Source organism: Crotalus tigris, unplaced genomic scaffold, assembly GCF_016545835.1.
Source record: "Crotalus tigris isolate CLP2741 ecotype Arizona unplaced genomic scaffold, ASM1654583v1 scf7180000024362.2655971311:6658466, whole genome shotgun sequence".
NCBI classification, from domain to species: domain Eukaryota; kingdom Metazoa; phylum Chordata; class Lepidosauria; order Squamata; family Viperidae; genus Crotalus; species Crotalus tigris.
In genome coordinates, this window is record NW_024100530.1 from 1,070,001 (window position 1) to 1,097,500 (window position 27,500).

The following is a 27,500-nucleotide window of genomic DNA, read 5'->3' on the forward strand; positions in this document are numbered from 1 at the left end:
GACAAGTCCAGCTTTCAGGTCTTTAAAGAATCCCTTGATAGCCACTCAAGCAACACCCCTATATATATATATTTACATTCCTGTTTGTCTACCCAGCTTTTCTTTTTGGGGTGTGCATGTGTAAATGCCTGTAAATATTTCACATATGTGCTGGAGGACACCTACATTTCTTTGAAATCAAAATCAAAGAACCATATGGGCTTTGCACTGAGATGGAAATGTATAACCCAAAAATATCATATGTATTTTAAAACGCAGCTTAAGCCAACCCTTATTCTTTCAAAGAGGTTTTATTGTAGGTAAATTACAGATTTTACCACTAAAGCAAAAGAGGAACCATTAGTGCAAATTTAAAGCACTGAAAAAAAAAAGTAGATAATATTAATTTCAGGGCAACAGAATCTATTTTGTACCTTTTTATTACTCTTTTTCTCTTTAATTTTTATCGACTGCCTTTTATCTTAACTATATGTTCTTAGCCTGATGCAGTTGCAATGCACTAAAATTGCATTAATATTTTATATAAACCATATTTATAGTTCTTTATTTGGAAACAATGCAGCAGGTCTGCAGATCCTTGAATCCTTCTGGAATGGTGCCCTCCAAATAATGATAAATTACTTGTGCAGAATGCCATTTGCTAATTATATCCATGATTTACTGCAGAGCAAGACTTAAATCATTCATTTCAGTCTTGCGTAACAGTGCCATAAAATTTTTAGGTTTAAAAATGGTTTCCATGTGTATAATTTAAACAAATTTTAGTGCTATTGTATACAGAAAAAACATTGTAGTCATCCATTTGTTATATACTTTCTCTCTCTCTCTCCTCCCCACCCACTGCCCTCTGCTTGTACTTTTAATGATCACTGTGTGGAATGGTGTTGCTTCATTTTCATAATCATATCTTCTAATTCTACAGCAGCTTTAGCATATTAGGTTAAAGAAGAGATGGTTGATTGTGTGCTTATAGCGTGTCAAGCTTGTAGAAAGCTGTTTAAAGGGGGGAAAAACCCTTAAATTTTAATTTCATATTAAGGAAGAAATTATCTTATGGGGGAAAATGGATCCTGGTGGCCATTTGGAACTGTTATTGTTGTAGAAGTGTAAAGCTCTTTTTTTGTTGTTGTTTTGTTTTGGTTTTTTTGTCCAGTAAATTTGCCTTTTGATAATTGCAGGTGAGAAACCTTACAAATGTCCCCATTGTGATTATGCTGGTACCCAGTCTGCATCATTGAAATACCACCTGGAACGACATCACCGGGAGCGGCAGAATGGGGCTGGATCACTCTCTGGACAGTCTCATAGTCAAGAGCACAAAGAAGAAACATCAAGTAAAGGATCCATGTTTGTTAGACCTGAAATACTGAGAGGAGCTTTCAAGGGTCTTCCTGGCATAGATTTCCGAAGTGGGATGGGATCTCAACAGTGGTCACCAGCAATGCTTTCTCCAGGAGATCATCCAGGTCATTCAATTGGTATCTCCTCTGAGGTTTCTTCAGATAATATGAAGGGTTCTGACACACCTTCCAAAGCGACACGTTTTTCTGACCTAGGCCGAGCGTATCATAATATGGTTGGAAATGGTGTGAACTTTCAAGGGTCTCTTCAAGCTTTTATGGACAGCTTTGTCCTCAGTTCCTTAAAGAAAGAAAAAGGAAAGAAAGAGAAAGTCCTGTCTGATTGCCTTTCTGCAAAACTTTTGGGTTCAGAGACTAGTGAGGAGAAGTTGCCCATTAAGCAGAGAAAAGCAGAAAAATCCCAGTACGAACCTCTTGATCTCTCTGTAAGGCCAGATGCAGGTAGTCTTCCAGGTTCATCAATTACTATTCAAGACAATATTGCTTGGCACGGCTGCTTGTTTTGTTCCTTCACAACCTCTTCTATGGAACTCATGGCTCTTCACCTTCAAGCCAATCACTTAGGTAAAGCAAAACTTAAAGATGGTGTTTTAGGATCAATTAGAAATGGTAAAGACCAACCTAGAGAGTCGGTGGCTTCAACAAATAAAGCCAACCTGCTGCCAATTTCTTTACAGTCCAATAAAGATTCCGCCGTTTCAAATCTGATAGGTCAAGTGGAGGCTTCTGAAAGAATGATCCAGGGATCCAAGGATTCTGGAGAACAAAAGAATTCCTCTTGGCCTGGCCACGTGGACTCCACTTTTTATAATTTTGCAGCTGACTTCTATAAGCAATTTGGTGTCTACTCTGGCGTCGGTGGAGCACATAACTCTTGTACCACTGCCGACATGGACCTCAAAACCCAATCTGAAGATGACCCACCTCTGCTGCATTCTGACCCCATTAATAAAAATGCTACTGATGACCTGTCTGACATTGCATCCTCTGAAGATATGGAGTCTTCCAAGGAAGAAGCCATTGATGAGGAGGATCTTGAACCCGAATCTGACCTTATGAACCAACCTTTGCCCAACCTAAGCAAAGATAGCATTGACAGAGGAGACAGCAATCAAAGCTCTGTAGCCTCCAAAAACTCACAAGGACTCATTTCACCGTTGCCGTCTTCTGAAAAGCAATGGCACACTTTGAGCCTGCTTTCCCCCCACGAAGCTGCACAAGTAGTAATGAAACCCGAAGCAACGTCAACCCCACAAGTCCTGGAGAAGCAAGTAAACATGCTGTCGGTCCTAAGAGCCTACAGCTCTGATGGCTTAGCAGCCTTTAATGGACTGAGTAGTAGCACAGGAAGTAGTGGATATATCAAGAGACCTGACTTGTGTGGTAAGTTTTAGAATCCTTCTTTCAGACCATTTCAGAACAAAAAAAAAACCCCCATACAAAATGACTAAATAAGTTTAGTTATATTTGTTAGAAAATCTGGCTTTCAAAAACCATGGGATAAATGTCTTCTTTGTTCTAGAGCATGGACCTCTATTGACTATAAATGGTGCTTCTGTGGAAGAGTGTGGCCTTTTAATGTGGTCCAGGCCATTCAGAAAAAAATTACATTCATGTACTTTTAAATTAGATTAGCAGTTATATAAGAGGATTGTATTTATAATATGTGATTGGGACATTTGCTGCTCCAATGTTTTAGCATTCTGATTTGGTTTTTTTTTTTTTTTTTTTAAACTGATGTGGTAACTTGCAAACTTTTCAGCATTTGAACTGAGGAAAAGACACTGGACACTTTGTTAAGCCTTAGCCAAACGTGCTTTTTTTTCCTTCAAATTTCTTTATGTTATATAAGGATATAACACTCAAATAAAAAAAAAATCCAGTGAGTTATTCCAATATGTAGTTATATTTTTATAGGGAAATTTTGAAAGTCCTCATCAGGCAAATAACCTTTCATTATTTTCAAAAATTAAACCACTTACTGTTTCCGTTTTCTTATTGAAAATAGTGTGATCATCAAATGATATAATGAATATGATAGACACATATATTAAAATGTAAAAATCCAAAATCATTATTATTCTTGAGTATATTTATATAGTTACTATTTTGCAGTAAAGTATGATTTTTGGAGTCACCAAATGGCAGGATATTTTTTTCTAGATTTGTCTGAGTATATGGGGTTGTCAATTTGTCTAGCCAGGGTGAAGAAGTTCAACATGTGATATACACAATTGCCATATAGTTTTGGCATGATGGATTTTGATTGTGGGAAGATTTGAAAGTTGATGTGTTTAAGAGCCACCACTTGGGGACTCCAATATCCACGGAGAAATTTAATACCCTTTTTATTCGTGACTTATTTTAGTTAAGTTTGTTTCCCCTCCTTTGATTACCATATAACTCATCAGCAAAGAAATAGGCTCTTAGTCCTTCTGGAACCCCTTCTAATGCAAAATGCAACAACCTTGGAGATCTGAGGATTCTATTAATCCATCTTTTAATGTCTACTTTACACTCTTCAAGAACAGAAAGGACTGCCAAAAGCATGAGTTGAACCATTGCAGGAAAAGAAGTGTCAACATTCCAATCGCCCAGTTAAAGGGAATTGTCACCCCAAAGCAAGTGATAATCCGATGTGTCAGCTCCAGTTTGGAGATGGGTGGGGAGCATATAACTGCATTCACAGTTTTGCTAGATGGATGCTACTCCTTCTATCAAGAAAGAAATGCTTTGAAGGCTAGCTGCACATGTACTGAAATGCTTCAGTTTGTGAGAGCCAACATAAATTCTGAGAGCACAGCATCAAGCAGAAAAAGTCTTCTCTGAGCAAAAGCACATAGTCTTAAGTGATGTCTAATGAGCCTCAACGGGTAAAACAAGAGTAAGCAGCTTACAAATATTATGGGTTGTCAGAGAGACAACTTATGTCATTCCTCTCAAGTTTGCAATTCACAAATCCACCCCATTCAAACTGCATATCTCAAAAACATGCGAGGGAGTTTATTCCAAAAATGTGACCCCATTGATTTCCTGAATTGGAAGTTATTCCATCAAGGGAGAAGTCTCCATGGCAGAAGTAAAAAAAAAACAAAAAAAAAAAAAACTGAATTAGAATTGAATACATGCAGGAGAGATTTCATTGTGGTTTCCCCTTCTCTGATTCTTTATTTGCCACTTAGAAGAATAAATAGATCAAATGAGGCATCAGAACTAGTCCTTTGCTATATGTCTGGCAAGCCATCTGAAGGATGTTTTCAAATTCACCCACGAGTATTATTTTTGATTTAAAAGGAGAGAGAGAGAGAGAAAAAAATTGAGCTTCTGAATTCTTGACATTTAAGGCATCAGGTCATAAACATATATAGTTTCAAGAAGAATTTGCTGAAGCTACACGTTGCATGGGCCTATAATGTGTTACATTCTGGGAACTTGGAACCAATCACATTTACCATTCTAAGCTCAGAATCTGTAACTATGCAGAGCAAAGAATGCTTTCCAAATTCCTTTAAAAAAAAAAAAAGGCCCGGGGGGGGGGGACGGAGAAAAAATGCCCACTGTGGGATTTCTGACAGTTTGAAAAATATTGACAGCTGTTAATGTTATGCAAATTAAAAGCCCCACTTTCTCTCCTTTTAATAGCTATTCCACCTCATCGTTCCAAAAAGGGGACTTCCCAAAGAAACTAAAATATGACCTTTCCAAGTTGCTAATTTCAGGGCAGGACTGTATTCAAAGTATAATATCCTTTCCCTTCCTCTTCCTCCTCCTCTATATATTTCTCAGCTATTCTCTGGACAGGATTATGGTTTGGTCTGATCCCAGAAAAGCAGATTGATGGTATTTCGTGATAGAAACCAGAAAATATTTGCTGGTTGGTGATGTTTAGTGCTCCAAACGCATGCTTCCTCAAAAGATACATGTAAACAACAGTAATAAGGGATGAACCTTCATTCAAAACATGTTATTAGTTTTACAGCTAATGTATCATTTAAATCAGTGGTTCTCAACCTTTTTAATGCCGCGACCCCCAACCGGTCATAAGTCGGGGACTACTCAACCGGTCGTAAGTCGAGGACTACTAAACTGGTGCAGCACCGTTTGCAGAATAGGACTTTTGGCGGGCTCAGCAGGGCAGAGACAGCCTGGACAATTCCTATTGGCTTTAGAAAGCCAATAGAATTAGACTCTATTCAAGAGAGTCTATTCTATTAGCTTTCAAAGGGAGTAGCACAGCTAAGGAAAAGGGGAAAAAATGGCGGACTGCATTGTTTGATGACCCCCGTGAAATGGTTGTTCGACCCCAAATAGGGTCCCGACCCACAGGTTGAGAACCACTGATTTAAATGTAAACCAACCTGGGCTGGGAGGGGGAAGGCAGAAGAGAGAATTTAGAAGATTGAGTTGAATTTAGAAGATTTGAAGAAGCCAGTCTTTTGGGAGCTGCTAATAGAAGACTAATGTCAGGTATCACAAAACTAAGCAAATATTTGCATCCTTTTCAGCCCAATTCAACCAGTTTCTTGGCCAATGGAGTGCCAATGCAACCCTTGCTTTATGACTAACCTAGATCTCAATGTTTTCAAATAGAATACAGGCAAAACTCAATATTACTTCACAGTTTGCTAGATCGATTATGGGTATTCCCCGTGTATTTTTCTTGGTATGTATCTGCTGCTGAGAAGCATGCGACCCACAGAGTCCCACCTTATGAAAACTTGGAGCATCCGAGGTGAAAAGAGTAGCTGTTTTTCTTACCCTTAGTAAAGATCAACCATCTTTTCACAACTGACTTTTGAAGAAAAATTAGTTGGCTTGAATACTTGTTAGATGGAAAGGGTAGGCTAGATACTGTAAAATTTGAAAAGAGATTTCACTTCTTCTGCCATTTTTTTTCCCCAGCATGTTGAAAGCAGTTCCATTCTCAGTCACCTGGCCAGAAAGGAAGGGCAAAGAAGTCTTAGAATCGAGTAGAAGGCAACATTATGAGCCCCTTACCCAGCTGTTTCTTCAATAGGGAAGCGCTGGAGGAAATATTTCCTGGATTTTTTCAAACACAGTCTTTCTTTCTCTCAATCTTTTTCTTTTGAGCAACCTCTCTCTCTCTTGTCTGGTTTTGTTATATTTCTGTAGTTACTCTGCTAATGGATGGACCAATGGACAGATATTCCCTTTATTTAATTTCTTTCTGACGCACATTTGGGTTGAAAAAAATAAAACGAGTAGAGGGCAGGATTGGGACAACAAAAAATTAAATTAATTAAATTGCTTTAATTCAATTCATCTCTAAATTTAGTTCAAATTAAATATAGTTAATATAGTTAACGTTTTCTCTTTTGGTAATATAAATACAACTTGATAACAACTTTTGATTTGGGGGCTCATAGTCAAAACTTTGGGGTGGGGCACACAATTATTTGGAATCTCAGGTTATGCAGTAGAGTGCTTATTAAATAATGTCTATATAATTTTTGCTCATTCCTAATTGATGAACTAAAATGTTCCTAATAGTGCAAATCTAGATTATGAAACTCAGCTCATATAATAGGGGCATTCATTTTTTTTTTTTTAAGTTTTGGATAACTGGGAAAATGCCTCAGATTCATTTCACCTTGTTCCTCCAATTATGTGTTATTCTCATTGCCCCTAACATGAATGATTCATTTAATATGGAAGCAATGGTGTCTTTATTAATCGTCTTCATCAGGGGTCTTCAAACTTGGCCCTTTTGTGACTTGTGGACTTCAACTCCCAGAATTCCTCAGGCAGGCACGCTGGCTGAGGAATTCTGGGAGTTGAAGTCCACAAGTCCACATAAAGAAATAGGCTTCACCCCTCAATCAAATCACTCCTAACTCAGATAAAAGTAGTTATTAATTCACAAGACAGTAAATTGTTCCCCTGCTTTCAGCATCCATATTTTATTTTGGATTTTATTTTATTATTTTATTTTGTGAGATTATAATTGTATGATATATTTCTTGGTTTCATTGGCAATAGCAGCAAACTCAAAGCAATATCATCATTAAGAACGATGGGTTTTGTTCCAGTGTCTTTCATTAAACCAAGTACGTTTTTAGGGTTTAGTCACATATTACATTGTAAAAGAGTAGTTGACCCAGACTTGTACACAAACACACACATACACTTACTTGTGCCTTACTTTATTTTCAACTCAGCATCATGCATCAGGCTCAGTTATGGCACAAGCAATCTATGCTTTCATTCAAATTTGCTTCACTTGCATAAATTGTTGAAGTAGCCAGCAACAGTTTGGAATCAGCTTAGCATGAGATTCAGTGGGACCCTAAAGTAAAAGTTTATTCTGAGTTGGTGATAGATCACTGTAGGACTTTATGTGCTAAAGTCACATAAAATGCTTTTATTGACCCCCAAAGGTGCTAGAAGGGATGCATCTGAGCTGAAAGATACTTTATGATAAGCAAAATAAGGTATGTCTTTCTGTGGGCAAAGGTATGAGAGGCAACGGATTGTGAACCACTATACACTTTACTGTAGATTATGATGTTTAGTACACACCACTTCTTCACTTCACACCAGTTCCACCACTTCAGTGGAACAACTCGCCTTCAGAAATTGTGAGTGCTTCATCATTGGAGGTTTTTAAGAAGAGACAGGATAGTCACTTGTCTGAAGTGGTCAGGACTAGAAGACCTCCAAGGTGTCTTCCAACTCTACCCTACCCTACTCTACTCTACTCTACTCTACTCTACTCTACTCTACTCTACTCTACTCTACTCTACTCTACTCTACTCTACTCTATTCTATTCTTCCAAAGCACATTTAAGTGATTAGCAAAAATATAGAGAGGAGAATACATGACTAATTGGAGTAGTCATGTCCTCTGCCTTTTTTCTTGTTATGTGTCTTTCTTAATAATAGAATGCTTAAAAATTCATTTTAGGACACATTTTGGCTTATATGAAGACAACTTTGTGGTTTTACTAGATATTATTGGTCCTCTTTCACAGATAGCAATCTTATCACATCAAGAGGGTCTATTTAATAGAATATTGTGTATTTCGTTCAGTATCTGCTACCTCTTTTTTAATTAATATTATGAATGGGCATTCAAAATTGTGTTTTCAAGGGAGGAGATGAGCCTAAACATTTTTGTCTTTGTGGATCTATATGTCTTCGTGGCATTGGCTAGCATTAACTAAATAGGTCCTTTGTTTCCTTGAGAACTAGCCATATTGTACCTGATAGGTTTTTCTTAGAAAAGGCATGTATACAATATTAGTAGTGGTGCACCAAAAACTGAATACTATAGAGTCAATATAGATACTCAATTTATCATTTCATGCTTTTGAGAGATGTTCCTGATCCTTCCCTAAGATTGTTCTGTATCTAGAAATTTGCAGATAATATCACAATCTGCTTCTATTGGCTACTGACTAATATCCCAAACCTGATGTGCCTTTTTAGACATTTAGAGCCTAGTTGACTATTTTTGTCCATCATACTTTTTTTCCCCCTTCTGATTTTTAAGTTTCTCCTAAACTTTATTCCAGCATCCCATTGTTTCCAAAAGCAAATGTTATTTGCAGGGTATGGTAAGGTATACAGATTTTCATGTTAAATTTAAGCCACAAGAAGAATGAATAAAGGACTATTGAGCAAGCTCATATTATTTCGTACACTCTAGGGAGAGGGCATGATTCAATAAAATCCATACCCTTATTACTGAATAAGGTATCATGCTTAAACTGCCTCCAACCAATTTATTGCAAGAATATTTTACATGGTTTTTTTAATGGCAAGCAAAAACTCATCCCCCCCAAAAAAAAACCTCAAAGAGATTTGTGCCTTCAGTGTGCAAATCTAACAGGCAGGCACATTTGTGATCCAAATGTCACAATGTCTGTGTATAATGCTGGATAAAAGTCCCCCTAGGACAGAGGTCTTCAAACTTGGCCCTTTTATGACTTGTGGACTTCAACTCCCAGAATTCTTCAGCCAGGCACGCTGGTTTGAAGACCTCTGGTCTAGTTTGAAGACCCCTGGTCTAGGGAAACATGTACGATCTATTACTTTCAAGTATACATACACACTGTATATATATGTCCCATTGTCTAAGAGGGACCCATATTTTTGCAAATTTATTCACCACTGAGAGAGATTTCGATGACCCCCTTGACTCTCAGCCAACCTCCTTGAGGTCCTCCTTCTGATGCAAGTTTCTTCTGCTCCTAATGAAGTTGCTCCTCGTGTTTGTCTATGTCAACAGAGATCAAAAGTTGGCTCCAAGTCTTGGACCTTCAGCTGCTGTTGTAGACAATGCATTGCTATTTGCATGGCAATATCCAACCCAACTCAAACGGCCTTCCTCCTTTTTTAATTAAGTCGAATGCCAACAACCCAATGAAGTTTGCACTCCTGGATAAAAGGGCCGATCTGTGTCTAGCGCAGCATTTGCCAAATGGTTCACTAGTCATTTCAGTACAAACAAATGGATGGTGTCAGTAAGTCTGCAAACACTGTTGACATTTAGCCTTGTTTATGTTACTTTCCTTTTTGCTGCACATTTTTGGCTCAAAAAGCTACTGTCGGAATCAACAGTGACTTCCTAGCAGAGAAGCCCAGCTTTTCTGCCTTTCATCTGGGGACAGTTGCAATATTGGGGTGATTTGACCTCACCATTCTTTAACATTAAATATATATTTTGGCTATCTCACGTTAGAGTTGAATGAGTCTTCTGATTTCAAACAAGACAAATATCCAAGTTAGAATGTTTGGCTATGGTCAAAGGCTCCCCTGCTCTTTCCAGTTCAGAAATGGGAAGTTGACTGGAAAATCCAGCAAATTTTTTGGTCCCAGTTTCCAGAGACAGATATGCATTTTTCATACAAAACAGGCAACATTTTCATTACTCCAGAGTTATTTAGTTATTTAGAATGAGAATAAGGGACAAGACATGAGAATCAGGTTCCCATCTCATCACAGTGTAAATGTAGGGTCTCATTTGTTGAAGTCATTTGAAATGCACAAAAAAGGAACAATAGCTATTCCAAATTACGTAGAGGATCCAAAATTGTAGTAAATGATGGTGTTTTGATCAAAACAATTTCTGTACTTCCAGAGCACTCATTCAGTGGCAGTCTTTGTGCCTTCCACTTTCAAGCACATTCAAGCTGTAGTCACTTCTAGATACAAGTATAATAATTAATCCCTTTGCATTCTGTTCTATGCAAAGACAGTTTCTAATATTCCTTTATATGCAACTAAATTTTAAGACCATGCTCCAATACAGACAAGAATGTAGGACAGTAGGTTTAATCTGATTTATTGGGGAATTATTATGACCAAAATATTCAATGTCTTAAGACTACAAACTCAAGCATCTATGTGTAATTCAAATTGCAGCTATAAGATAATTAAACTATAGTTTTGGAAGATTTTTTTAAAAGTTAAATGAGATTGTATTTCAGACAATTCAGCAACAATAATTTGTTTGTAACATTCTGGATTATTCTGCTATAGTCTTTCAAACCAGGGCCAGTTCTTCAAAATATGGGACATCTGATGTCTCTAATCTAGGGGAGTCCAACCTTAGCAACTTTAAGACTTGTGGACTTCAACAATTCTGGGAGTTGAAGTCTACAGGTCTTCAAAATGGCCAAGATTGGACACCCTTGGTCTAATCCAAGTGTTCCAAAAACTGAGAAAAAGTTATCCTTTGATCTCCTTCATTGTTCTTCTAGTTGCAATACGACTATAAGTATTTACAGTACTGTATTCAAAACCATGGTTTTGTATAACTTAAATTATCATACTAAACCACAAATAGCATAAAAATGTAGGCTGTAATTTAGCAGAAAACTATTCTTGTGTAATTCTTATGGAAATCAATAGGATATTCAGATGTGTGGAGTGAGACTGGAATGGCAGTCATTCAAGATGATAAAACAGTCATATGTCATTGTTTTGATCTGAATTTTATGTCATATATAGAGACCCCAATAACTTTTTTTTTATTTAAAAAAAAATAAGAACGGCTATTTTGGATTTCCTTTTATTCTTGTAAAAATGTGTAATCTTGTTGCATTTCTGAATTGCTGCTTTTTTTTCTTCCCCTTCTTGTTCCTAAATTATCATGTCACTTGGCACAAGTGTAATTATACCTGTTGCTCTGTTAACTCTTTAAATCAAAGAGGAATTTCTATATATTTGTCAGTAGGAATTATAATGTGTGTTCACTATAACATGTAATTGCAGCAATACGAAATGAAAGGGTTTGTATATGTTCTGTAATGTAGGCATATGAGTTTAGAAGTATGGATTTCCATACAAGTGAAAAGTTTCCTTTTTAAAAGGTTATTTATTGTCATTTCTACTTCAGTTTGAACTAGTTTCAAATTTTGTAATACTTTAGGAGGGGAAAAATGTTTGTAGTTATCTTTTTTTCATATTCTTTTGAGAAATGCTTCCAGTTTAATATGTTGGGTACTGGATAATTATTTTTTTTTCCTTCGTCAAGAAATGACAGTGAAATTCAATGAATAACACACTGATGACCACAGTTTAAAACCTGTGATTGAAGTGAAATGTGTAAAACTTCTGCTGGGTTATCATGTGCTTTGAAATAGAGTATTGTTGGAAGTAATTAGAAAATATATTAAGGTTTCTTGGTAATGAAGGCATGTAAGTTTTAATAATTGTTGCTTTCTGAATAAGTGTCACACTTTATCTTTAAATGTATATGGAGTTCCAAGTTAGGTCATTTCTGAATGGAATGTAAAACAATACTAAAAACAATGCTTCAATAACTTATCTTGGTGTTGCTAATAAAATTAAAAAGCTGTTAAACATTAGTATAGTTTGGACTCATTTTGTTAATTCACTCGACAGCTGAACTGCCAAAAAACTGAAAGACAAAATCCGGCTTGAAGTGCTTATTTCTTTCATTTCTCTTTCCTTTTCTTTTTAAACAGAAAACTGAGCAGAGCAACTGGTTGTTTCCCCCCCCCCAAATACCTTATATAAAAGCCCCAACTTTCTTTTTCTTTCTTTCTTTCTTTCTTTCTTTCTTTCTTTCTTTCTTTCTTTCTTTCTTTCTTTCTTTCCTTCCTTCCTTCCTTCCTTCCTTTCTTTCTTTCTTCCTTCCTTCCTGCATCCTTCCTTCCTTCCTTCCTTCCTTCCTTCCTTCCTTCCTTCCTTCCTTCCTTCCTTCCTTCCTCTCCTCCCCTCCCCTCCCCTCCCCTCCCTTCCCTTCCCTTCCCTTCCCTTCCCTTCCCCACAACTTAATAACTTAATAATTGGTGAAAGAAGCCTGTGTTTAAATGGGTTTGAGAAAATGCCTTGGAGATGAACTCGACCTTCATGGCAGGACTTCAAGCATAACTGAGCAGGACTGAAGATTCACATGATGCCAGATCATTTCTCTCTTTTTCCCACCTATCTCTTTCCAAACTTATCCCATTCTCTTTTCTGTTGGGTGACATATTTACAATCTTTTTTCCTGGCTGTAGCAGGAGGTACAGGCAAGGCAGACAGAAGGCAGAAGTCACTGCCGATTCCCCATTTCCAGCTTCATACGAAATTTTAAGGGCACCATGTCAACTTTTCAGGTTTAAACTTGGCAAAGGTAGAAGAACTTGGCAAAGGTAATGGTGGTAGAGATAGGAACCATACTGACTACCCATCACAACCATTCTGTTGATATGGGGCTTGCCAGAAGAATTTAGCCTATACCTGAGAATTTTTTTCAGTGGCTTATCTCCTAATTATATGTTTCTGTTCTCTTCTTCCTCCCCTTCAATATCTTACTTAATGCTGTCAGTTTTGAATAACATATTGGTAGGTTATTATTATTTTTTAATACCATCCAAACACCATGAGTCAGGACCTGACATTTAAGTGTTCTGTGTCATACTGAGAAAAATCTGTAGTTCACCAGTTGAACAATTATATTATTTTGGAATGCTTGGGAATATAATACAGCATTTGTGAGATAACTAACATTTATCTAGACTCAGTGTGAGATTGTTCTCTCTCTCTCCCTCTCTCTCTCCCTCTTTCCCTCTCCCTCCCTCCCCCCCTCATAGCACTTCCCCTGGATAGCAATTCTTTTAAACAAAAACATCCAACACTGAAAAAAGTCAGAAGGTTGAAGCTGTAAATAACATCTTCACTCCTCAATTGGATTTTATTGGTTGTGAGAATGACAAGACTATATCCCAGCTGCACAATGGAATATTTGTGTATTGGAATTCTACTTAATCACATCTGATGCTATAACAACGGAGCTGAAATCAGGACACTGGATCATGAAAGCTATGTCTCCATTGTATACGGATCTGATTTTGCTTTTGAAATTAACCCAGAACATTTTTCTGTGGGATGTTTTTTTTTCCCCAGTTACATATCAGCTATAAGTGATCCACATATAGATTTGGCAACATTTTATTTAGAGATTATTTGCTTAACAGGATTTCTTTTTAACAGTGAAGAATAACACACTTCTCAGGCTGTTGATAAGTATTGCTTTGACAAATGGAAGTCATTGATTTTCCATCTTCACAGCTTGCAGTGGTTTTGGATGTACATTCTAAATTACTTCTTAAAGATAGCTGGTTCATGATGGGAAAAAAACCCCAAAACATCTTTCTAAAGACCTTCAGATACATCACCCCCCAAAATACCCCAAACAACCCATAAATTAAAAAACTGAATTTTTCCCAATTGAGGAGTTCAAAGGAACTCACCAACATGTACACTCTTTCATGACACTCTAGTTCGTCCTAAGAAGGATTTTACCCAACTGTTGCTTTTATATGCTAATTTACATAGGCTGAAACATTGGATTGTTTGCAGTAGAATGTCAATACAATGAACTATTAGAACTGTGTAATAAGTTTGTAAATTTATGATGGTTTGGTCTTCCATTTCTTGGTCTTCATTTGCCAGGAAATTGCTTTTAGAATTAGGAGCTGGGTATTTAGATGGGGGGGGGGGGTGGGAAGATCTCCTTTTACACACACAAGGTAGAGGAGAGATGTAATAGTTCTCACCTAGCTGCATATGGAGGTCCATTCATTGAATCCAGAGTATTATGACGCCCTAGACATTTCTATAAAGGGATGGGGGGGAACCCCAATATACTGCAGGATTAGTTCAGATAATCAGAATTTTGAATGCCAGAATGGAGCAGAAATAAGTAATGTTTGACAGATATAGATCCCCTTGAAAACAAGGAACATCTAGCAAATTCATTGTGAAATAAATTATAAAGTTGAAAATCCAAATTCTTAATACTATCCAGGAAGTGAAATTAATTAAGGTACACTGGGATTTTGAATTCTTTTCTTTTCTTTTCATATTTTGGCCAAGTTGAATGTGTTCAGATGAAATCCATTCAGCCCAGAAGCAATTTTCAGTAACCTCAACATTACTTTAGAATAGTCTATTTAAGGTTGCAGCCTTAATTTAATTCAATTATTCCCAAGGGAATTTCTTTTCCACATGTATTTTCAATCTAATATTTTAATTGGGCGTGGTTACAGATGGGTTTATTGTTTGTTTCTTGAAACAGCATGATATAGTATCTCCCTTCACGAGGCTTCCTGTTAAATAAAAATTCTTTTTTCAGAAGTAAGATATTTCAAATACACAGCGAATCTCTTCTGGCTGGTTTGAATATTAAGGCATGTCAGAAAAACACAGGTTAATCAGAACACTTGTAGAACGCCAGATACATGCAGTACAAGTTGACCAGAAGTCACTGTGTTGCCCACTAATGATTCATGAGCACAAGACCTTGGCTACAACCATTGACCTTTAATTCCGCAAAGTTGCAAACTAAATCATTCACAGGTCTTGCAAAAACTGAAAAATAGGAGAAAGGAAAGGGAAATTGATCCATCGCTTTAGTCGAAGTGCCTTTATCCATGAAGACCTTCTTTTGCTATGCAAGATAAATGGACTTCACATCCACGCACGGTCAACCCTTTCGGCAAGAGTACAACTGATGGAACCTGACTCGTTGCCAAATTCTAAGGTTCTGCATTCCATTCTTAGTTTCTTCTTCTTCAACTTTGGAACTCACCTACATTTAAAGAACAGAGTGCACACTTCTCCCTCCTTAAAGGTAAAGATTTCCCCTGTGCAATCGTGTCTGATTCTAGGGGGCGGTGATCATCTCTGTTTCTTAACTGAAGGATCTAGCGTTGTCCGACTATGTTCCATACTTATGTGGCCAACAGACCATAAGCCGAGGTGCACAGAATGCTGTTACCTTCCCACCAAAGTGGTACCTATTTATCTACTCGCATTTGCGTGCTTTCAAACTGCTAGGTGGAAAAGAGCTGGGGCAAGTAAAGGGAGCTCACCCGGTCGCGCTGTGCTCAGGTCTTGAACACAGGCTATCAGAGTGGTGGCGAACCTATGGCATGGGTGCCAGAGGCGGCACTCAGAGCCCTCTCTGTGGGCATGCGCGCCATCGCCCCAGTCCTAGGCCTTCAGCTGGGTTTTATAAAACCTTTTTGCTTTAGGCCTCCACCGCCATGTGCAAAAAAAAAAAAGGTTCAATCAATCAGTTAATTTCAACTTCTTGTGGGGAAAAAAAAGATCTTGCAAAGTTGGAATTGATTGATTGAACTTTTTAGTCACAACCAATCTGCCATTACCACTGTAGCCATGCCCACCCAATGGACCACACCCAGCCAATGGACCACACCCACCTGGCACCCAAAGATGCAAATATGGGTTTTGGGTTGCAGTTTGGGCACTCAGTCTCTAAAAGGTTCGCCATCACTGGGCTATCAGTTTTCCAGCTGACAAACACAGCGTCTTTAACCACTGAGCCATCGTGCCCACTTTTCCCCTTCTTAGCTGTATGATTACCCCGTTAATATCATCTATTTGACAGGATGTTTTTCTCTCTCTCTTAACAGAATAACAGAATAAAAAGTTGGATTTCTAAATGTTGGACAGTGCAGTTAGTTATCTATTCATTCTCGGTGAATTTATGATCAGTTAACTAGAAGTCCATCTTCTATTTTATTTCTACTATATTACTTCATTTAAAAAAAAGACTACAATTTTTCAAGAAAGACAACTTTAGGCGTATGTTGACAATGTAGTCAAAGTAGAGGCTAGACAGTCACTCGTCTGAGATGGCATAGATTCTCCTGCTTAAGCAGGGGGGGGGCTGGACTAGAAGATCTCCAAGGTCCCTTCCAGCTCTATTCTATTCAAGAATCATAACAAAGAGAGCAATTAATAAGAGCCAAACCATATAATATTCCATCAACACATCCATTTGAGTTAAACCCCATTTAAAAACTAAGTATGATTTAATTCTATTTCTAAAAACTGTACATGATTGTTAAGGAAGAAAGTAAGATATAAATACCCTAGATTTTAATTAATTAATTAATGCATTCCTTAGGCCAAATATGTTGGGATACCTTGGATCGTGTTCCTTTTCTCGAAGAAGGCAACACTATAAATAGATGGTGTTGTCCATGCTCGACTGGTGCCATTCTATTAAAGGACCAGTGTATGAGTTTTAATGAGCATAGGTGTAACCCAGATCAATGTCGATTACAACTTAATTGACAGGATATTGTTAGTCAAACCATGATCAAGCGTGTGAACCAGAGGTTTCGGTGCTAGTCATGGTGCTAATTCTGCAGTGAAATTTCACACGTCCTTCGGAAGGTACAACGGGGCAAAATTGAAACAGCTGCAATCATTCAGTGTGTGAGCCCGTCCCACACGTGCATTTCAGAAAGGGCAAACGGTAAGTGGCCAGCCTATCTCATCTACTGATATTTCTAGTCTGCCCGTATTAGTTGCCCCTATAAATCTCACGGGGTTTTATTCTATCATTTTTGCTTTCTAGTGAACCCAAATCTGAAAAAGTCCAATGAGACGATTCCTTGAGCTTCTTGCAATGGGATAATTTTCAGACTCCTGGAGAAAAGATTGCACAGGGAAAGGCAAGGCTACTCCTAAGTAAGGGAGAAGACCCGTGAAGTAGGCGAGAAGACCTTTGACAGACTTGAAAATTTCACTGCAATTCTGTTCTCCTTTGAAGGAAAGTTTGAAAGTAAATAGTCTTTCATGAAATTGCTTGAGGACTGGAAGGCAAAATAAGTTGTAAAATTTATGGGTGGCACTGCTTCAAACATATACTACTCTTAGATTCTGTAACAAATGTTATACTTATTCCAAGCATCTATTTCAAAGGAAGATTTGTTTTCCCTCATATAAGACAGGGACATGTTAAATTTGTTAAGAAGGCAGGAAAAGAAGCAGATGGATTTTTTTTCCCCCTTGTAGCCATTTATATAATGCATTGTCTTAAATTCAGATTTTTCTTTTTTGTTTCAACTACCTAGCTTTATAAAATGGATTTCTGGTAAGACCATTTATTTGTCAAGCTGTTACTCCAATGTTACTATATTATTTAACTAAGATAACTAAGATATTTGACTAGGATAAAGATCTGAGCTGTTTCATTTGGATATTGTTTTTCTACTAGCTTTACTGAAACACTTTTAGAAATTCACAGAAGTTTATTCTCTACAGGTAGTCCTTGAGTTAGGACTACAACTGAGCCCCAGTTTTTTGTGTTGCTACGTGAAACATTTGTTAAGGGACTTTGCCCCATCTTACGACTTTTCTTGCCCCCCATTCTTAAACGAATCATGGCATTTGTTACGTTAGTAACGTTTTTTGATTGTCAGGAGGTCACAAAAGGTGATCGTGGGACACTGCAACCATCATGAATATGAACCAGTTGCTCAGCATCTGAATTTTGATTCAGGGGATGCTGCAGCTGTCATAAGTGTGAAAAACGGTCATAAGTCACGTTTTTCAGTGACGTAACTTTGGACGGTCACTAAACTAACTGTTGTAAGTTAAGGACTACCTGTAGATGCTCATCCTCAAACCTGGTGCATCAAGACACAAGAAAGCCCAACCTTTTGCCTTCCCACTGGTTATATTCTCACCATCAGCTCCCCTTCTGTTTGTTTGGGGAGATTCCTAGATTTTAATCAGAATTATTTACAAGATAATGGCCCATTGGTTATAGAAAGACAGATGCTGCCTGTGGGGACTTGGAGTTTTATGCTTTGCGCGTTGTACTGCCATTGTGGTTTACAGATGGGATCACAGTAGTCCTGGTGCAGTCTCTTTTAAAAAGAAATTTAGAGATTTTTCAGAAGGGTTGGGGGGGTGGTTGTAAACTGAGAAGATAACAGAGCCAGCACTTGCTACCATATCTGCAAACCTGGAACGTATAGGAAACGGGAGTTCTTAATGCTCCTTAATGAGTATTAAATAATACTAATATGATTATACGTATGGAAGAGGGTTAATGACATTTCTGGACTGTAGGAAAGCAACTGATGCTCCATTAGACAAAGTAAGGTAAGAGCTGGTATAATGGGTTTTGAACTCAAGAAGCGGTGCTTAATGCAAGACACAATCGTTGTTGGTTGTGAGGAGTGTGAAGTGAAAAAGAGGCACATAATGCAAAGCAGTGTCAAACTTTTTAATTACAGGTCAAAAGCTAATAAGTAATTCAAGGTCCAGGGTCTGCGGTTAAGAAGCAGGGGCTCAAGGCTTCTGGTGTTTTGAGGCTATTTCACTGCCAACTAAGCTGTTTAACAACCCAGCTAGCAATGCAGCCATGCTGCATTGTCTGAAATCCATCCTCTTTCAGTAAGTCTATGCATTTGCCTTCAAACATTGGCACTTTGGTTCTTTCTGTGAGAGGTGCTTCTCCATCTGAAAACATCTTTCTGAGCCACTCTGCACATCTTCTCCAGCCAGCCAGATATTTAGTCACATAATGATTCCAAAATTTAAAAAGTCTTTATCCTTCGCCAGATTCAATGTCCTCCCAACCGCCATTACTGAAGGAAGATGCTGAAAGATCCCTTCAGAGACTGTGTCCATTGGTGGAGGAATAATTGACACGATGGAACACATTAACTTGAACTGTCCCTTCTAAAGGGGAGCTCTGATCTCTTTGTGTCTGTGGTGATTCTCAGTCATCCAGGTCATAGTTATCCCAAAGGTGCTTTTTCACGAGGCAACTGGACTTCCTTATTTTTCTTTGAAGACGTTTCACTTCTCATCCAAGAAGCTTCTTCACTTCTGAAGAGGCATCTTGGATGAGAAGTGAAACGTCTTCAAAGAAAAATAAGGAAGTCCAGTTGCCTTGTGAAAAAGCACCTTTGGGATAATTGTGCTGCAGGGGCCAGGAGAAGACCTCAAATTGAGTCTAACTCTGTGCAGTCACCATGTGTTCCTTGCCCTCATATGGCCTTGGAAAAATTAATTGCGCATCCCTGCCTTATAGTGTATATGGGCACTATAAAATGACCTTTCCTGCATCAGAAAAGATTGAAGACTACTTCTTAACATGACTCCCTAGAATCTAGAGTTTTATTATACGTAACTTCTCCAAGAAGAAACATTTATTTCCAAATCTTTGTAGGTTCCTTGAAATTGCTAGGAAAGTTTGTAGGATCGTGGTTTGTTGTAAACTTACACATTTCTTCTGCCACATTGTCCAGGATTGCTGGAAACAGTTCCCATTATTCCAGTATTTGGTTCAATGGGGAGAGGGGGGGGGGGAGATGAAAGAACATGAGCTAAGTAGAAGTGATGGAATGCTATTTCTTATTTTTCAGCAAGATTCACCTCAAAGTTGCACTTACAAAAGGAAAGTTTGATTGGTGGCATCTAATGCTTATGGACCTTAGTCCTATTGTCTTAGCTTCTGCCTCTAACAGTGAGACATCTAAATCTGGTAGACAGAAATCCTTGACGGTCCTAAAGAATAATTTCTTCTGTGACCAATTACGTCTGTCAAGAAAGGTGGACTTAGTCCCTCCTCCGTGGGTGGGATTCTAGTTCCCACTTTCAGAGGTCAACAGCTGGATTTTTAGACCTTTATCCTTGCCATTCTCTTCAAGCCAGACTTTTTCTGTTAAAACTTGTTTAAATTACAAACTAGCAGTTAAAAAAAGAGAGAGATCATGTGTGTTTCCCATTGAACAGGTTCTTTAGGCTATTATGATAATTAAAAACATATGGTGCCTACATGAGTTAGGGAGAAACCGCAGATGTACAAATTAGCTATTATATAAGGTTCTCTTTTTGTGCCCTTAAGAGAAAGATAATCAAGCCACTACAGTTTAAAAGACCTTTTCTTTTCTTTCTTTCTTTCTTTCTTTCTTTCTTTCTTTCTTTCTTTCTTTCTTTCTTTCTTTCTTTCTTTCTCTCTCTCTCTCTCTCTCTCTCTCTCTCTCTCTCTCTCTTTCTTTCTTTCCTCCTTTCTAGAACTCACACACCAGAAGGACTACACTATTTTGAAAGCCTGTGGCAATCCTTTTTTTTCTCTTCCTTCAAGCTTATTGGTGTCCATGAAGCCTTTTGCATTTTTTATGATGGTTCTCTGCAGAGGCAATGAAGGTTCTATTTATTAAATATTGAATTTGAACTGAAATTGGACTGGTGCAACCAAAGAATATTTCTTGGCAATCTATTTTTTTTTTCTTTTTAAGTGGCATGTATACTAGTATTGATTAAGCTGCAAATAGTTATTTGTTTTAATTTTTAAAAATGCAGAATTGATTTGGAGAAGGTGATAAATACCTCTAATAAAAAAAATCAAAATGGGATTTATAATGATTCTTTCTTAAGTCAATGCTTTAGCTGGGCTTAATGGAGAATAAAAGTAGATATATTAAGGAGTAGTCAGAGCTAACAATTAGTTTTTGTTTGGGAGCTCAGCAAGAATCTCACTAGTCTGGTAGTCATAAAAAGATGTATTTAAAAATGCTATCTTGCAAGTTATTTATCCCTTTTGCTGTTCAGCTTTAAAAATGTACGCATGGAATTCAAATAATTCTTGTGATGTTCAGGATTGTTTCTACAATTCTAAATCTATAATTTTGCATTTCTGTTGCTGTAATATTTGCCTTACCCTTCCTTTATGACAGATGGTTTTTTTTCACTCATTGCTCCATTTAAGTATTTCCACCAAACGTATATCTTCCTCCCAGTTCCTTATTAGCTTTTTGGGGGGTGTGGGTGGGTGTGGGTGTGTATTGCACATTTTAAATTGCATTTTTGGAGGCAGGATCTGTCTAATTGCTCCCCCTTCCCCCATTGTGGGACTATTTTTGGCTATGGAATGGGATGGGGGGGTGGGGAAAATACCCAAATATATTATTTAGTGTAATAATTATTAATTTTATTATTAATAAGACCTAATTACTTGTATTGTGAATTATTCATTTTGTTATTAATAGGAAATAATTAATTATATGATAAATTATTAATAATTATCCAGTCATGATTTTAATTACACTGCAGATCCGTATAAGATGTGGATAAGATCTATTTGAAATGACATCCAAAGCGGCTCTTAAAACTGCGTGGCTGAAATTACCGTAAAGGGCTACCCAGTCTTTACCCATTCAGAAACGTGAGATGTCACAAATGTGGATTGCACACATTTTTCACACTGAGTATTTACAAATAAGGGGAGCCAGTGCAGTGCAAGTAAGGCGTCAGATTAGACACTGGGAGACGGAGAGTTCTAGTCCTGCCTTAGGCACAAAGCCAGCTGGGTGACTTAGGGCCAGCTCCTCTCCCACAGCCCTACAAAACAGGCAATGGAAATCTCTTCCCAAATCTTGACTAGAAAACTGCAGAGCCTTATCCAGGCCGTCACCATTGACACTGACTTGAAGGCATTTAAAACACTCACTTTTTAAAAAATGCACAAATAGGGGCTGCAGCAAGATATGATGTGTTGTTCTCAATCCTGATTCCTGACAGCCAGGTTTTTCTTCAGAAAATGCCTGTTGGGCCTTTACTTTTCACCATTTTTCTTTTTTATTTTGCAACTGATGTGATTGCTAAGCATGTTCAGTCCTCATGATGTGGTTTGGGAAGAAGACTTAAATCTCTTTAAACCTGAAACTGACATACATAACATACATACATACATACATACATTCATACATACATACATACATACGTACATACATACATATATATATGTTTTCTGAGGTTTTCACGGGTGTTTGTATGTAGGACTTTGGTTGTTTGGGTTTTCTCCCACGTAAAATTGGAAGTGTCTTGGCGACGTTTCGACGAAGTCCCATTCGTCATCTTCAGGCTGGTGCTTTCAGCTTCGTGCTTTGAGCAGCAAAGCACGAAGCTGAAAGCACCAGCCTGAAGATGACGAATGGGACTTCGTCGAAATGTCGCCAAGACACTTCCAATTTTACGTGGGAGAAAACCCGAACAACCAAAGACCTATATACAAATACCCGCGAAAACCTCAGAAAACAATATATATATATATTATACATCTACATCTACATCATCTCCATCTCCATATCAGTTTCAGGTTTAAAGAGAACACCATATATATGTCAGTTTCATATAGCACTTCCTATACCGTAATTTGGCCAGTCTTTGTTTCTCTTTCGGCATCATTTTTGCTTTGTGGCATCCATCATTTTGATTCTAATCCTGTAGTAATTGCCAACTGAGTTGGCTGTTAGTAGCCCCAATAGAAGTTTGTCTCCAATTGTGATGTCCAATCCATTTTTACTGCCTTTTATTAAGCTTAGAAAATATTTTGGTGTGCAAGGCGATATAAATTTCTTAGGTTAATGATTACTTAACAGGAGTGGCTTGATTGGGACCAAGATGACGATTGTTCAAAAATGTGGCTTGAACTCAGACCTCTCTAATAGAAGCAGGAAGAGTTGCTTGATGTTTAGATTCTGAGGCACAAATGATGGAAGGAGCTGAGTGATCAACAACAAATGGTACTGCAGAGTACCAGGTTTTTTAAATTGGTAGCAAGAATTCAGTTTAGGAAGTAGATTTCCAGTTTAAATCTTTATTCCCATTCTACTCCCTTTTATAAATAACACAACTGGCTTTTTTCTGCAAAATATGGGCAACTTGTATCTTCTTTTCATTCTTGGTCTCATAATACTAGATCTGGGGTTCAATAAGCTATCTACATTTCAAGATTCAGGAGAGGGAGAAAGAAAGGCTTCACCATATATTTAAGGAATCAGAATAACAGAATAACAGACCTTGGTGGTCTTCTTTCCACCCCCCTGCTCAAGCACAAGGCCCATTTCAGAAAAACAACTGTCCAGTCTTTTCTTAAAAACCTCCAGTGATGGAGCACCCACAACTTCTGAAGTCAAGCAATTCCACTGGTTGATTGTTCTCACTCTTAGGAAATTTCTCCTTAGTTCTAGATTGTTTTTCTCTTTGATTAGTTTCCATCCGTTGCTTCTTGTTTTGCCTTCAGGTGCTTTGGAGAATAGGTTGAGCCCCTCTTCCTTGTGGCAGCCCCACAAATATTGGAGCACTGCTACAACTCATAACAGTGTTCCTGGTGTGGTCTGCCAGAACATTGAAAAATGGTTTTAAAAAAACAAGGAACCAAACATAAATAGGTCTTCTGAAGCCTATTAATACTAGCTGGTGCTTCTTAGAGTCGCAGGCTAAAGCATTTGGTGATGATCTCCAGGTTGATTTAGAGAGGTCATGCCACTTTGTCATTCCTTGGACACTTCCCTCTCCCTAATTCTCACTTCTTAACTTCATGGGAAGTGTATTTGTAGGGGGAGAGGGCTCTGAACTTCTGATAAATATAAGTACAGTGATCAGGAAGGCCTTTGGCGTTTTTGCTTTCCTTTTATTTCGGGAGTGATAACAAGCTTGCCGAGTTATTTCACATGTAAGCATTACCGCTTTAACTTTTTACCGAGGTAAAATAGTACCTTGTCACTCAGTGCAAGTACCAATCACAAAATGAATTAATTGTAATAACTGTTGTCAACCGAACAAAAGATTTGTTGCTTTCCTAAGCAGTTTTAACTGCCACTGATAACTATATACAAAGGTTCCCATTGGTTTTATTCACTGTACAGAAGCAGAAAATAACTTCCCTTGCCTTTCTCTGCAGTTCATTGTTAAGTGATTAGAACTGGATGTAAAGCTCTCCTTTTTTTTTTATAAAAAAACCTTATAATTAATTAGAACCTTTCCTCTTTGTTTAGGCAATACTTCCTCAAAAATACTCCATGCATTTTAACCAGTTAATTGTAACACTTTAATTCCCCGATCGAGTTCTTAAACAGAAATAATTTAAGGCAGGAATCTTTGGGGAAGGAGAAAAACAGATGCCGAGCAGAAATGCATATGCTTCCAAGCGATGAATTTAAAATTTTGATTTGTCCTTATATCAGAATTAGACGCAGAATAGAGAGTGGCACAAAGGCCGAATGTGAACGGAAACTATTCTCCTTTTCTGGTTGTTGTTGTTTTTGTCTCACTTCAACAACAAAAAAGCCACACTATAAAGACTTTCCAAAGGTTATTTTTCAGCGAAGGGAGGGGAAATGTTTTTTTTTTAAAAAAACACATATGTTAAAGAGCAGATTGTGGGGGGAAAATCAAAGACCCCCAAGATGACATTCCCCCAAATTTGGCAGCCAATGTATAGAATAGTAACTGCACAATGGGTTGCTGAGTTTGGATAGAAAACCCAAGATAATAAATAGGTTAACCTCCTTGAAAAACTTTGCTTTTAAAAAAACAAACAAACAAATAAATTAAATAGTAGGGGGAAAAATTAGATTGACAATTGTCATCCACCCCCTCTGGTGATTTTATTATATCACTGCCCTCCTGCCTGCAGCTTTTGGCTCTCCCATTAAAGAATGAAAGAAATAAAGACACAAAAGTGTGTGTCCCCCTCTGGCCACAAAGACCTTGGCTGCTTCTGTTCTTAATTATTTTAATTATCATCAGTGGAAGGAAGGATTTGTCTCTCTGGATTAAGTAAGGCATCCCTTTTCATTTAGACTCAACTAGTTTACTAATTGGTCTGGGCTTTCTGTCTATTGCAGCTTTCTCAGATCCTCACACAGGCTGAGCTATTACAGTGACTGCATTGTCTGGGAATTCTGGGAACTGTAGTCCCACCCACAACTTCTGGAGGCAAGTCGTTCCACTGATTAATTGTTCTTTCAGGAAATTTCTCCTTGGTTTTAGGTTGGTTCTCTGTTTGATTCGTTTCCATCCATTTATTAACATTGAGAAGGATGGTTTAGTTAAGGAAAGTGAGCCATTGAAGTGAATGGTCTTATCTGGATGGGACAGGGCCTTTGTTTAGTTATTTATTAACCAAATTTATAGGGCTGGCCATCTCACAGAAAGTGATTCTGGGCAGCGTATAATAATGCAGTATTTAATGACTATCTCTTTAACTATCATTTGAAATTAAGATGTTGCTGAAAAAAGTGAGTGCACATGACTCATGGTAGCATGATCATAATTTGAGTGATTGGCAATTGGCACGTATTTGTGAGCGTTGCAGTATCCCAGGGTTATATGATCGCTATTTGCAACTTTCCCAGGGCATTCTGACAAGCTACGTCAATGGGGAAAGCCAAATTTGCTTAATGACCACATGATTGGCTTAATGACCAGGGTAAAAAGGTAGTAAAATGGGTGCAACTCGCTTTAACCGTATTGCTTAGAGGCAGAGATTCCATCTTCAAAACACAAATCAACAATGGTTTGTATTAAAAGGTATTAAAATAAAGTTCTTGGAAGCCAGGAAAGTGGAGATTGCAAAATATTTTAAGATAGGAACATTTGCCTATTTCTCCCATATCTCTAATGTTTGAAGCATCTTCTCCACTGGAGTAAGAGGTGATCAGTCAAAGGATCTCTGCCCTAACAAAAATGTATTGTTAGATCAAGTGGTAAAATACATATACTCAGTTTCTAAGATTCTGTGACCTAACCTTTTTTTTTTCTCTTCCGATAAATCTAGCTAAGCCTCTATATGAATCTAGCCTCCTTATGGGTGAGCAGCTACAAGGAGCTTGACATTGATTTTGGAAAATAATATGTACTTTAACATCTCATTTATCAGTAAATGTGTTAGAATGGAGATTCCTTGATCTTCTTGCTGATTGTCTGTTGCTTCAATGGGGAGTTTGCCCATCGCTTGCTTGATATAAGAAGAATATTTAGATGTTCTGGATCTGTGAATTTTTGCAAAGTGATAGCCACTGAGTGGCAGTTATTTAACACACTTGCTTCTTCTGTTCCATATCCTAATTCTAAGCAGATATACTTTGGTATAAAGAGAATTTTCTCATAAAACAAGATCAAAGTACAACCAAAATGAGTACTTATAATCATCTCATCCACACTGCTCAGGAGTTGACATTGGACTTGTATAAAGGATGCTGAAATTAGCAAGTACAGCCTTGGCCACTGATTTCATCTCCTAGATAATGGGGCAATAAATGCAATGTTTATTCTGTCGATGAGCAAAAACTGGAAAATATATAACGCAAAAGTAAAATCAAGTGCATGAGATAAAATACTAGCATAGCAAAGAGTCTCTAATAAAAATGGAACCAGGATCATCAAAGAAAAGGAAAGCTGAAGGTTTAGGCCCATTTTATTTTGGGGGTAGTGACTATCTCGACTTCTTGTATAATGGGTTCAAAATGATATTTTTGATCAAACTATTTGCCTGCCAGGGAAACCCCAAGACCAGGGGTCAGCGACCTTGGCTCTTTTATGACTCGTGGACTTCAACTCCCAGAATTCCTGAGCCAGCCATGCTGAGGGGAATGGGAGAGGTTTCCAAGCTGAGATGTGCTGGCTCAGGAAGTTGAAGTCCACAAGTCATAAAAGAGCCAAGGTTGCCTACCTCTGGTCTAGACCATAAGAGGAAGGTTAGTTCTATTATAAAGAGAGCTAGTTCGGTATAGTGGTTAAGTCATCAGAGTACAGACTGGGAGATTGGGAGTTCTAGTCCTGCCTTAGTCACGAAGCCAGCTGAATGACCTTGGACCAGTCACACACACTCTCAGCCCTAAGAAGGAGGCAATGGCAAACCACTTCATAAAATCTGCAGAAAGAAAACTGCAAGAGTCAACACTGATTTAAAGGCAATAATTAAATAAATATGTCTGTTAACGCATGTCCTGCAATTGTACTAAAGTTATTCACTTCTTAATTGTCATCATGACCTGACTGACACTAATTACATGATGTGAATTACTGCAAAAATCAATAATT

The 27,500-nt window shown here is 37.8% G+C and overlaps 1 protein-coding gene across 11 annotated transcripts in view; it reads left to right on the plus strand.

Moving 5' to 3' along the window:
• ZNF536 (zinc finger protein 536) overlaps positions 1-27,500 on the plus strand; it is a 482,695-nt gene that overhangs the window by 343,153 nt on the left and 112,042 nt on the right. For all 11 annotated transcript variants that reach the window (XM_039327462.1, XM_039327461.1, XM_039327463.1 and 8 more), the window contains one exon: positions 1,179-2,744. In XM_039327462.1, the coding sequence (XP_039183396.1) occupies positions 1,179-2,744 (1,566 nt within the window). The remainder of the gene's footprint in view (positions 1-1,178; positions 2,745-27,500) is intronic.